Source organism: Chelmon rostratus, chromosome 21 (assembly GCF_017976325.1).
Source record: "Chelmon rostratus isolate fCheRos1 chromosome 21, fCheRos1.pri, whole genome shotgun sequence".
Taxonomy (NCBI): domain Eukaryota; kingdom Metazoa; phylum Chordata; class Actinopteri; order Chaetodontiformes; family Chaetodontidae; genus Chelmon; species Chelmon rostratus.
In genome coordinates, this window is record NC_055678.1 from 3,933,960 (window position 1) to 3,946,657 (window position 12,698).

The window sequence follows — 12,698 nt, forward strand, 5'->3', positions numbered from 1 at the left end:
GAAGCAGGAGGTTCGTCACTTTGACTTTCAGAGAGAAAAATAAAACAGATGCAGTGACACAAAGAGACACCGGCCGAGTCTCATAGGAAACAATATTCTCTCTCTCTCTCTCAGGGTCATGTGATGTCGTCCTCGGACGTCCCACTGAGGAATTCTGTATGTAAATCTGTTGCCACGGTGACACGCTCAGTCAGACACTGACATGCAAAAAAGCAGTATATGTGTGTGTGTATCTCTGCGTGCGTTTTTTTGTGGATGTGTGTGTGTGTATATTTCTATGTGTGTCTGTGTGTCTGTATGCATGTGTGTTATTTATGTGGCCGTGTGTGTGTGCGCATGTGTGTATTATTTGTGTGTCTGTGCGTGCGTGTGTGTACGTGTGTGTGTCTGTTGTTTATGTGTGTGTGTTTTTATGTGTGTTCCTGTGTGTGTGTGTGCGTGTGTGTACGTCTGTGTGTGCATGGGTGCATATATGTCTGTGTGTGCATGTCTGTGTGTGCATGTGTGTGTGTGCATGTGTGTCTGTGTGCCTGTGTGCGTTCGTGTGTGTGTATGTGCATGTGTCTTTGTGTGCATGCACGTGTGTGTGTGTGTGTCCTGCAGAAATCAGTGCACTTTTATTTGTCCTTGCTCGTGTTCTGGTGAATCTTTTAGAATCTTTTTGAATATGATCGGTCAATTTCACAGTTTTCGGTCATTTTTCTTCTGAGTGGAAAGTTCACCCTGAGGCCCACAGTTTGTGGAGGTTCAGGTTCCATGTGCTTTGACCTTTGACCTTCACACATTTGACTGTCACATTGTGTGAATGATGGACTGATTTATGATGTCACTGATCACATGAATCTTCAGCTGATCAAAGAGATTCAACACAGCTGACAAACACTGCAATCAGCAGTGTAGCAGCTCCTGTCGAATTACTGCAGTTCTACAGTGAGTATTTGTGGAACCACAGCTCCACCAGCAGGATGGCAGTAGTACTGCAACTGACAGAACATGCTTGACTTTTAACATGAATTCATGGAAGTTTGTGATATAAATACAAGATATGATATAAAATGTTTCAAGATTTCTTAGTTGAAGTCTTAAAAAGAACTTAATTTCTGACCAAGAAGCTCTGTCCAGACAGAAAGTAAAGCTGAATCTCACATTCAGTCATTGATGAAAAACAATCATTTATTTCCACAGTGGGACGATATGAGAGTGTAAAAGCATGAAGTAAACGAAGCCGAAACATTCATCTTCAGTCTGAACAAATAGTAATAGTTAGGGTTCAAGTCAGAGATTTACTGCAAAAACAGAAAGTTCAAAAGTTTCTTCACACTTTTTCACTGACTGACAGGTGGATTCATGGAGGGTGGGGCTTTGTGTGTGTGGCCTTAATGAGGGAACCAATTGACATCAGTTTAGTTTCATTAACTTTAACTTAAGGAGTCACATAAAAACACAGTGATAACACACAAACACACACACACACACTAATAACCCACACGCACACAGACACACTCACATAGACACAAACACACACTAATAACACACACTCACACACACACACACACACACAAACACACTCTTTCTCTCCTCTGAGACGTTATTTGAACATTTTGGCCAAACAGAATTTCTTTATTCTTTCTGCTGGAAACTGACAGAAAATCAATGAAAACCTTCATCTCTTCCTCCTCCTCTCCCCCACTCTTTCTTACTCGTCTCCTCCTCTCTCTCTCTGTCTTTCCTCCTCTCTCTCCTCCTGCTCCCCTTCTCCTTTCTCTTCCTCCCCCTCTCATTCTCCTCCTCCTCTCCTCTCTCTCTCCCCTCCTCTCTCTCTCTCCTCCTCCTCGCCAATCATCAACACATTATTAACTACAGAAAGCTACTGCTCCTAACGAGCATCACATGGCTACCATGACGACCACAGCCTGTGACTCTGATTGGTTCAGTACTCAAGGGAACGACTTCTCTCTTTATTTGTTTCTTGTTTTCACCTGAAAGTCTTTGGTTGACTTTGAGCCAAACGTGTTCCTGTCCATTGATTTCAGGCTGTGTGTGTGTTTGTGCGTGTGTGTGTGTGTATGTGTGTGTGTGTGTGTGTGTGTGTGTGTGTGTGTGTGTGTGTTAGTCAGTCTGTGTCTGTGTTTGTGTGTTCATGTAATTGTGTGTGTCTGTGTGTGTTTGTGTGTTTGTGTATTTGTGTGTGTCTGTGTGTGTATGTTTGTGCTGTCTGTCTGTCTGTGTGAGTGTGTCTGTCTGTCTGTCTGTCTGTCTACGTGTGTGAGTGTGTGTGTGTGTGTGTGTGCGTGTTTGTCAGTCTGTGTCTGTGTTTGTGTTCATGTAATTGTGTGTGTCTGTGTGTATGTTTGTGTGTCTGTCTGTCTGTCTGTGCGAGTGTGTGTGTCTGTCTGTGTGTTAGTGTGTGTCTGTCTGTCTGTCTGTCTGTCTGTCTGTCTGTCTACGTGTGTGAGTGTGTATGTGAGTGAGTGTGTGTGTGTGTGTGTGTGCGTGGCCATGTATTTCTCATGTTGTGGGGACATAAATCTGTTTGCACAGTCACATTGTGGGGACTTGCAGGTCCCCATAATGATTATTATTAACTTTTCATTAAATTTCAGGGTGAAGACTTGAGTTAAGGTTGGGTTTAGGTTGTGGTTAGGGTAGGTCTCCAGGAAATGAATCTAAGTTAAATATGATGGAACACGACTGCAGCTTCATGAAGAGCATGATTTCAGCTTCTCAGATGTTTGATTTGCTGCTTTTCCTCTGAATGATCTGAATGTGTTTGTAATAATGTCGAGCTTTGGACTAAACAAACACTGTGAAGGCGTCACTTTGGCCTCATCGTCACCACATTTCTCACTATTTTTACAGTGTTTCCAAACCAAACAATAAAAAAATAATCAGCAGATTCATCCAGAATGAAAGAATCATTATCACAAAATCGTTGAAAATGAGCTCCACTTCAACAACTCCAACAGTAAAATCCTGCTTTGACCTGAACGACTGAGTCACAATAATCTGATGAGATCAGACAGAACAGCAGAACAGTCACAGGGACATTTTACTGCACTGAGTACTTTCACTTTAATACTTGAAGTTCATTCTCCTGATTATATTACATACATACTACTGCAGCAACATTTTCGATGCAGGACTTTAACTTGTAACAGAGTATTTGTACAGTGTGGTAGCTGTACTTTTACTGAAGTAAAGGATCTGATTATCAGCTGCAGAAACAACCTCAGTAAAGTCTGTTTCTGTGTGGGCGGCCGTCTGACCTCTGACCCCGCCCCTGGCCGATGACCTCACACTGTAATAGAGACTTCACAGCTCACAGAGTCTGCTGACACACACACACACACACACACACACACACACACACTGGTGGGTCTACACATCGGGCTCTGGTTGGTTGGAGGGTAATCAATCATAGAGCTTTCAGACCTGTCAATCAAAGTGACATAAAATCCACACTCACACGCACAGACACACACACATAAAGTAATCTTAGCCATAACAGCCTAAAGTTGGTCTCATGTTTTGTTATTTTAGTCTCCGACCTGCATCCATTTAAGACAGAAGGCATCAGGACAGGTGAACACATACCTGTCAGGCAGCATCCTGTTGGCCAGTTAATGAGTGACGTCAGGTCATGTGTCTGAAGGGGTGTCATGACCTCGTTATCTTTAAATTCACTTTGATGATCATAGATATGAACAATAATTCAAACATTAGTGACTTATACTGCGCACACACATTCACACACATGCAATCTCTCTCACACACACACAATCTCTCTCTCTCCCTTATACACACACACACACACACACACACACACACACACATACAATCTCTCTCTCACACACACACACAAACACACAGTAACACAGTGTAAGTGTCAGCTGTCAGTCACACAGAAATCAATAAAAGTGTAAAGGGCGTTAAAGTTAATATTTCATTTGAGTGGTTGAAGAGGGAACCAGTTAATGGAGGGAGTGAACCTGAGAGTGTGTGTGTGTGTGTTTGAGTGTGTGTGAGAGGGAGAGAATGTGTGTGTGTGTATAAGCGAGAAAGAGAGATTGTGTGTGTGTGTGTGTGTGTGTATGAGAGAGACAGAGAGGTAACTGATGATTCTGCTTCAGATCAAATGATGTAAACTGATCCAGGTCGGGGGTTAGCAGGACCTGGCTGCAGGTCTTGGTCCTCTCCAGGTCAGGGTGTTGGTCTGATCTGTTCCAGGATCTCCAGGATCTGCAGCTCAACATCATCCAGTTCACTGACGCTCCACCAGCGTTCCTGACCTGCTCCTTCTTCTGCAGCAGAGAGTGACGTGAACGGAAGAAAGAACAGAAGAAAAGCAGGGACAACAGGGAGGAGAAACAGAGGGATAGACAGATAATGGACGGAGGATGGAGGATGGAGGGATGATGGAGGGATGAAGGAGGTGTGTCGTCTGCAGAATAACCATCATTCTCCTCTCTCTGACCTTCACTCTGTTGTCTGTTTCGTTCTTTATTTGTTTTCTTTCGCTCTGTTTGTTCAAACAGCTTCCACTCGTTTAACAGACTCTCAGGGGAGATCGAGCATCAGTCCATCCTCTCTCTCTCTCTGTCTTTCTCTCTCTGTCTGTCTCTCTGTGTCTGTCTCTCTCCGTCTCTCTCTGTCTGTCTCTCTCTCTGTCTCTCTCCCTGTCTCTGTGTTTCATATGAAAACCAGCAGACAGTAAATACGTTCCTCCCTCAGCTGCTGCCTGTTTCACATCATCTGTATGCACTTTATGTATTAATGTACTTCAGTAAATGCAGTAATACCACAGTATTAAAATACATGTAAAAACATGCACCGAAAGTTTCACTTAGTACAAAGCAGGTGCAACAAAATGTACTTAAAGTAAAAGCACTAGTAAGTAGAGTGGCTCAAGTCAGTGTTTTACTATTATATTATTGAAGTATTCATCTGTAAGCAGTACTTTAAGGTTGTAGTTGTAGCTAACATCATATTTTATAAACTGATCATAAGTTTTGTTTGTGAACTCTTAATATGCAAAGTAAGAAAAGCTGTTAAATAAATGTAGTGGAGTAGAAGGAGAAAATAGCATAAAATGGAAATACTCAAGGACAGCAGGTTTAAAGTACCTCAAAGTTACTTTTAGAACCAGGTATAGTAGTTTTCTGCTGTGATGGTGGAGGAGAAAATGTTTTTTTTTTTTTATCATCAACAGCTAAATGTTGAGTTAAATTTTCTCTCAACTTTCATTTACTTATTTGACTTTATATTTTCAAGTGACAGTATACAAAAATCCCAGCAGGACTCTTAATAAAAATCAATAATCTGTATAGATGAAATATTAAATAATAATATCAGTATTCAAAGGCACGACCTCAGTATGACCAGGTGAACAGCTGTGAGTCACAGCAATGAAACGTCCAGTAAAAACACGTTCATTTTTATCATCTTCAGCACTCTGCTGCCAGCTGCTGGTCAGGAACAGTTATTACAGCAGTAAACTGACGTCCTGTAAAGCCAGTGAAGAAGAAACGGACTCACCTCGCTCCTTAAATGTTGTTGTTTCTAACAGGAAAAACACCATAAAGCATTTTGCGGACAAAAAAATGCTGCACAAATAAAAAACTTGAATTTGGATCGAAGGCCAAATGAAGTCTCCAAATCTCGTGAGAGTATTAGCTCGCTCCGATTGGCTTGCTCCGTTCTGACGTCACACCATTTGAAATGGAAGCATGTGCGAAAAGTATCCAACGTGAGAGGGGCTTCAAAATAAGATCGGATAAACCGCCAGTGATTCCGGAGGGAAAATTCAGGTGTACAAAATAAAAGCAAATTACAAACACATCGAAATATCTGAAATTTACCATTGCTTTTACTTATCTAAATTATTAACATTATAATATGTTACAGTGTCTTGCATTTCTGTTTTTGGAATAAATACTTAAACCAAACAAAGCACAGCGTTATGTTATTCAGTAGTCAACAGTATTACCAATATATAAACTGCTAAAATAAATACATGCGCTTTGACGATAACGTGAATCAAATCGGACCCGTTTGTGCTTTTAGATAGATAGATAGATAGATAGATAGATACTTTACTTATCTCCAAGGAGAAATTTGCAAAAAAAAACTTTTAATCTGAAGAACCCGGCTCACTTGGTACCGGAAGTGGGAATGTAGTTGCTTTAAATTGAAGTTGCCGGTCGACAGAAGGTCGGTCAATAACAACAACAACAACAGAAGTGAGCAGCTAACACACAGTCAAACCGCGAGCACTTAATCTAGTGGATTCATTCATTGTTAGCGGGAAACTGACAACTTCCGGCCGTAGTTTGAACAATTGAACTCTCTGGATTATCCACTAATGCTAAACGTGTTAACTTGCTAGCAGAGGAGCTAGGTCTACCGGCGGTTAGCTCCCAGGCTATATTAAACTGAAGTCTTCCCGGTGCGTCCGGAACATAAATCGCTCAGAAGGGACGTTGGCTCCGTTAGCTGTTAGCATGCAGTGTGCAAACCCCCTGAAGAAAAGAAGTTTGGAAACAGAGCTGGAGCCGTGGAGCTGCAGAGCGGTGAGAGAGCTGTGTGTGTGTGTGAGGGAGTGAGAGTGATGATGATGATGATGATGCTGATGAAGGGGTGCACTGGTTGTTCTTAATGTCTCCTACAGTCAGATTTGACTTTAGTGCCTAACTGTGTCAGTCGATTGACTGAAGAGACGTCTTAGTCAAGACAGAGAGAACAGGAAAACACGCTTCTTCTTACTCTTCTTCCTCTTCTTCACTGTCTGCTAAACGTCTGAATGAAGCTGTGAGCACACATTAGGCAGAAATGATTCATGTGTGAATAAACATCTCGATATGTGATCAATCAACTGAAAATCACTTTTAATCAGAAAGTTGATTGTTGACCAGTGTGATGAAGATGATGATGATGAAGATGATGATTATTACAATCATGGTGATGAAGAGGAAGAAGATGATGGTAATGCTGAGGATGAAGATGATGGTGGTGATGATTAAGATGATGATGATGATGGTGACGATGAAGATGTTTGTTTTTAGAAGCGAGTGTGTTTGGAGGCGGAGGTCCGGTCAGCTGAGTGTCCAATGGAAACGTCCCACACTTTTACTCTGTCCAGTCAGCAGCAAGAACAGCAGGTCAGTGCAGATTGTCATGGCAACAGACAGTAAGGCTCATTAAGAGTTCTGTGATTGTCCTGTTAACTGCTCACAAAATGTATCATTACATATCATTTAAACATTAAACATTATTATATTTACATTATTATATAACAAGTCTGTGTGTTGTGTATAATCAGTTATAAACATGTAATACCTCATCTATGTAGTGTGTATAATCAGTACATAAACATGCAGTAAATGTTAGTAAGAGACTGTAATGGAGCTGTAAGTGCTTGTTATTCCTCTTTAGCATTTGTTCACACTTCCTGTGGACAGACTGGAGGCTGCTGTAGAAACAAAAGATGAATAAAATTATAAAGAAACACAGCTGTAATAATCTAAAATGTCTTCATGGAAGTTAGAACAGACTCTGAGCATTCAGGAACACTTGATCATGTCCTCTTATCCGCTGTCTGTTATTAACTACTGTGTCATGCTCATGTACTGATTACACCTGATGCCTGCAGGGGTCCATGTCAGGTGTTTGTTGTGATATTTGGGTGCTGTTGCCGTGATGACATGCCAGTGTGTATGTGTATGTGTCTTACCTAGACAACAGGACTTTTTCTGTAATGATTCGTGACCTGTCCTCCTCTGTTGCCTCTTTGTTTTGTGGAGTTCCCCAGGGCTCTATTTTGGGACCTTCGCTTTTTTCACTTTATATGTTGCCGCTGGGGTCAATTATAGCGAGACATAATTTAGCATTTCACTGCTACGCTGATGACCTCCAGCTGTATTTACCAATGTTCCCAACCAAAAGTGTTGCTCTTCAGTTCCTCACAGACTGCATCAGTGACATCAAGTCATGGCTGGGGAACAATTTCCTTCATCTGAACAAGGACAAGACCGAGTTTATTCTATTTGTTGACAATTTTCTTGCAGATTCAGACTCTATGTTTTTTAAGCTAAAACCACTTGTAAAGAATCTTGGGGTTTTTAACAGCAGTTTCTCATTTGTCAAACAGATTGATAACTTGGTCAGAGCAAGTTTTTATCAATTCCGTATTTTATCTAAAGTAAAGCCTTTTTTAAATCGCACTGACCTTGAAAGGACTATTCATGCTTTTATCAGCTCACGAGCAGACTACTGTAATGCTCTCTATGTTGGTGTTTCCCAGTCTGCCCTGAGCCGCCTTCAGCTGGTGCAAAATGCAGCAGCTTGTTTCCTGACGAACCCTTCAAGGCGTCAGCACATCACCCCAGTCCTCTTTTCCCTCCACTGGCTTCCAGTTTCTTTTAGGATAGATTTTAAAATTTTACTTTTTGTTTTTAAAGCCATCAACGGCCTAGCTCCTATTTATTTGACAGAGCTTCTCCGTCCGAAACCCAAACAGGGCACTATGGTCCACATATCAGTTATTACTGGAAGTCCCAAGGGCCAGGTATAAACACTGGTTCAAAACTCGGTTCAAAACATATCTTTTCAGACTGGCTTTTAATACACAGTAATGTGGTGACATTTTATTTTATTTTATCATATCTTATTTTATTCTATCTTATTTTATTCAGTTTTATCTGTTTTCTATTTCCCTGATATGTGTTCTATTGTTGCTTTCTTTTCATCTGTTTTCATTTCTAATTTTACTGTTTGTTTTTAACTGGAAAGCACATTGGTCACCTTGAGTGTTGTAAAGTGCTATATAAATACATTTTGATTGATTGATTGATTGATGTGTTGATGCAGGTTGGTGTGATCCAGCCCAGACCTCCTCTGCTCTGCTGTCCCAGATGTCTCGGAGGAGAACCAGTAAGTGTGTGTGTGCGTGTGTGTTCCGGTATCAATCAGACAGCTGATAGCAGGTGTTTGAACTGAAGCTGCTTTCAGACAGTGAGTGTGTGAACATGGCGGCTGCACCTTTGTTTATTACAGACGTTTATGAGCAGCTTGAAGTGACGCCAGACGACTTTGACCTGATTTCTGACCTGATTTCATTCTTCATTTGAACTTCAATTGAAGTGTTCAGGGGTGAATGAACACATTTCTAAAATATTTTAGTTGTAATAGTCATACATTCATACCAAATCATCAGTGTCATCAATCAATAATTGATAACATGACAAGTCTCATAGAGCCAGAGCAACATTTTGGTGAGCAGACGTATGGAGAAGCTGTAGGCTGTCAGATACAAAACAGAGACTGGTTTAAAATGCTGCCCCACATCATCTCTGAATGCTCAGATCAGAGAGAAAAACAATCTTTGATCATCCCTTCAGTCGCCAATATCTGATCTGATCACCAATCAGCACAAGCTGAGAAGAGATAAAGAAAAGTTATTGAGAGAGGTCGGAAACAGAAGCAATACAAGCTTCATTCTTCTTGTTTAAACACCTGTTTAATACAGAAAAAGATCCAACTCGAAATGCTCTGAAGGAAAGATGCTGCTGCAGCTGACAGATTATTGATCCTGATCAATAAAAAAACTGTAAAGTTTAACTTGTCTCTGAACTTCCTTCACACATCTGCTGCTCTCTGATGTTGGAGGAAATGTGATTATTTGAATGAAATTGGCAGATGTACGGCTGATTGATTGATGAGTATGAGCTCAGGGCTGAGATGAGGAAGATGATTTGGATGAAGCAGTGATGTGATTGGCTCAGCACTTCGTCCTGATATCTGAAGAATATGGACGGAATGACTCAGAGGCTGTAAACAGATGATAATAACCTTACCTTTGGATGAAGGAGTGGCCACAGTTCACATGATCAAAGCTGCTCAAGCTGGTTTATACCCTGACCCTCAACCTAAGACAACAACTCCAACTGTGGAGCCACCTGACTGTACACCTGTTTATAACACTGCAGAGTCACTTTAAAATAGAAAAATATGTTTTAAAGGAGGTTAAAGCCTTTATTGTCTCCAGAGGGAACTGTGTCAATGGGCCTGAAGACTTCAAGTTAGACAGAAGTGATCTTACCAGACCTCTGTAGCTGCTGCCTGTCTCTGCTGGCTATCATAGGCTCGCATTAAACACTTGAATCTGTGACAAAAATATTTATCATAGATGGGTTGGGTGGTGTACCGGTTTCCTTGCCATCGCCACGTTCTGCCACGACATGGATTTTACAACACGTCATTACCGTGATAAAAGTTTTAGCATATTAGAAATAATCTGCTTTATTGTGGCTGCAATAACATGCAGGTAAAGGACTACAAACATACTCACAGACCTGGAGTTACATCCAGTAACTAACATGTTCCTCTCTGTAACACTGACTGCAGTAACATAATGATGTGAAGCTAGCATTAGCAACAACACACACTAAGTCTTCATCTTAATGATGAAAACAAGACTAAAACTAAATTAAACTTAAATAAATTAACTACTATGATTAAACTGACAGAAGGTTGACAGAGGGCCCACAGAAGGCCCCCAGAGGGCCGTCAGAGACCATTCTTCTGTTTGAAACATCACTGTGGTTGCATCACGAGATCAATATATTTTGGACTAAGATCAGAGAAGAAGAACAATGGTTTATTGTACTGATTGTTTTCTTTGATCTTTACTGGATTAAGTTTTCATGTGTTTTCAGGGTCACATCAACCACATCATGGGCCACTGAGGAGCCAATCAACGCCACTGATACAGGAGGAGGAAGAGGAGGCATCCCAATCCCCTGACCCCTTCAGGGACCTCCGAGTCATCCTGGAAAACCTTTAGCACATCAGAAACTGCCCAGTCATGACACTGTCTTACAGCCGTCCAATGAGATTCTCCACTTCACTCCAGCTGGATGATGTCATCATGACCTCACCCACTTAAAGGACCAATCAGGTGCTTGTTTGTCAGATTTTGTCCCTTTAACTAAACTATTATTTTTACATTCTCGATCCAGTGTGAAGCTTTGTTCTCTCTAAACTTTTCTCAGCTGAAAGTCCAACTAGCTTCCAGAGCTTTCAGCCACATCTAATGGTCTTCCTCAGTTTGCTCAGTTGTCATGGATGGTGTGTTTAAAACCCTCCAACGTCTAAGTTTGCATGACAGTCAGGTCTTCACTTTGACTTACAGTGTTGAACTGAACCGACTGATTTGAAATGAGTAACTGAAAGGAAATCAGCCAGACTTTGGAGAAATGACAAAATTCATGTTTTTTTCTTCTGGGTTTGATTTTTCCAACAACAAGGCTCCTGTTCAGCATCCCCTCTCGCTTCTCAGGTGTCCACTTGTCTTTGAACATACCATCACACAGAGTTTGGAGAATCAGCAGGAATGTTTAGCTCCTTTAATGGCGTAATGTACGATCGATAAACCACATCATTGTATTAGCCCTGCCCCTCAACCCGCCCTCCTCTACCTACTTGATGTCTGATTGGTTCACATGTTCCGTCACACACAATAATGCAACAATTGCGATTCGCGATTCTACGTGCAGTGAACTCGCAAGTTTGATATGAGTAGTTTTAAAGCAGCTATCAATAACTACTTTATAATCAGTGACTCTCTGCTGTGATTGGTCACCCTGACATGGTCAGTGATTTGACCGTAGACCGTTCAGGATGGCTTGATATTGGTCAACAAGGTGAATTCACAGCTGAAAGCTGAACTAGTCGTGAGTGAATCACCTGATCACAGAGTCCAATGTCTTTGACATTTACAAGATCAGATAAACTTTATCGATCACAAAAACCGAAGGCCCAGCACCGTCCCACAGCTCTCCTCCTTAGACCATGTACACGAGGTCTTTGAGCCAGTTTCAGAAGCGACTTGTGGTGTCCACCAGAGGCCGAGCAAGAACAGAAATACTGAATGAGCATTTGCTTAAACTCGTTCTTATCTAAACATACACAAAACAAACTGTTCCTGAATTTTAGTTCCTGGTGTTGTAAGAAACAAACTTTTCTTATGTCTGCAACAGAACTGAAGTTCTCTCTGCTCTCTGCGTCACATTCAAAAAGATCTGACGTAAACATGTGAATCGTCCTTTACAACCATATCCAACACAGTAACAGCTAATGCTAATTATGTTTGAGGTAAAATGTTTCTGTCAGATTTCTTTTTAACACAAATTGAAGGGAGCCACATCAAAGTGTTAATTAACTATCATCTGATTATTTCAATTATCAATATCAGTATTGATCGGACTGCAAAACGGACATTAGTTTGTCTTATGTGTCAGAGAAAAGGCACTGATGTAGCCGTTGTTTTCAGATTCAGACAGTTTCTGTCTGTTGCAGCTAAAATTTAAGGGTTTTTTTAAGGTGGTCTTGTAAAATAATGAAAAATGTATTCTCACTGGACTCCCTTTAAAGGGGTTTTGGCATTTAAGGGAAATAAATTCAAATGTTAATTTGTTCTTCATGAAGAGTCTTCCTGTTTATAGATTTATATTTTTATGAGGGAGATTTTTATATTTTGGAGCAGTTTTTACTGAATCTGACTGAATGTAAAGCAGCTTCCTGCAGAGCTCTATTTTTGATGACATTATTTCCTGCTTTGGGGCTGACCAATCAGAGCACTGCATTTGTACTGATTTCAAAATAAAATATTTGACTGAAAACTGGTGTGAGGTCTGTTTTCT

The 12,698-nt window shown here is 40.9% G+C and overlaps 1 protein-coding gene across 1 annotated transcript; it reads left to right on the forward strand.

Moving 5' to 3' along the window:
* Positions 1–6,204: 6,204 nt before the first annotated feature.
* On the forward strand, positions 6,205–12,651 carry si:ch211-221j21.3. The gene is made up of 4 exons (XM_041963128.1): positions 6,205–6,569; positions 7,062–7,157; positions 8,866–8,928; positions 10,713–12,651. Exons 1-4 carry the CDS (start codon positions 6,501–6,503, stop codon positions 10,740–10,742), a joined length of 258 nt encoding a protein of 85 aa, XP_041819062.1. The 5' UTR covers positions 6,205–6,500; the 3' UTR covers positions 10,743–12,651.
* Positions 12,652–12,698: the final 47 nt, after the last annotated feature.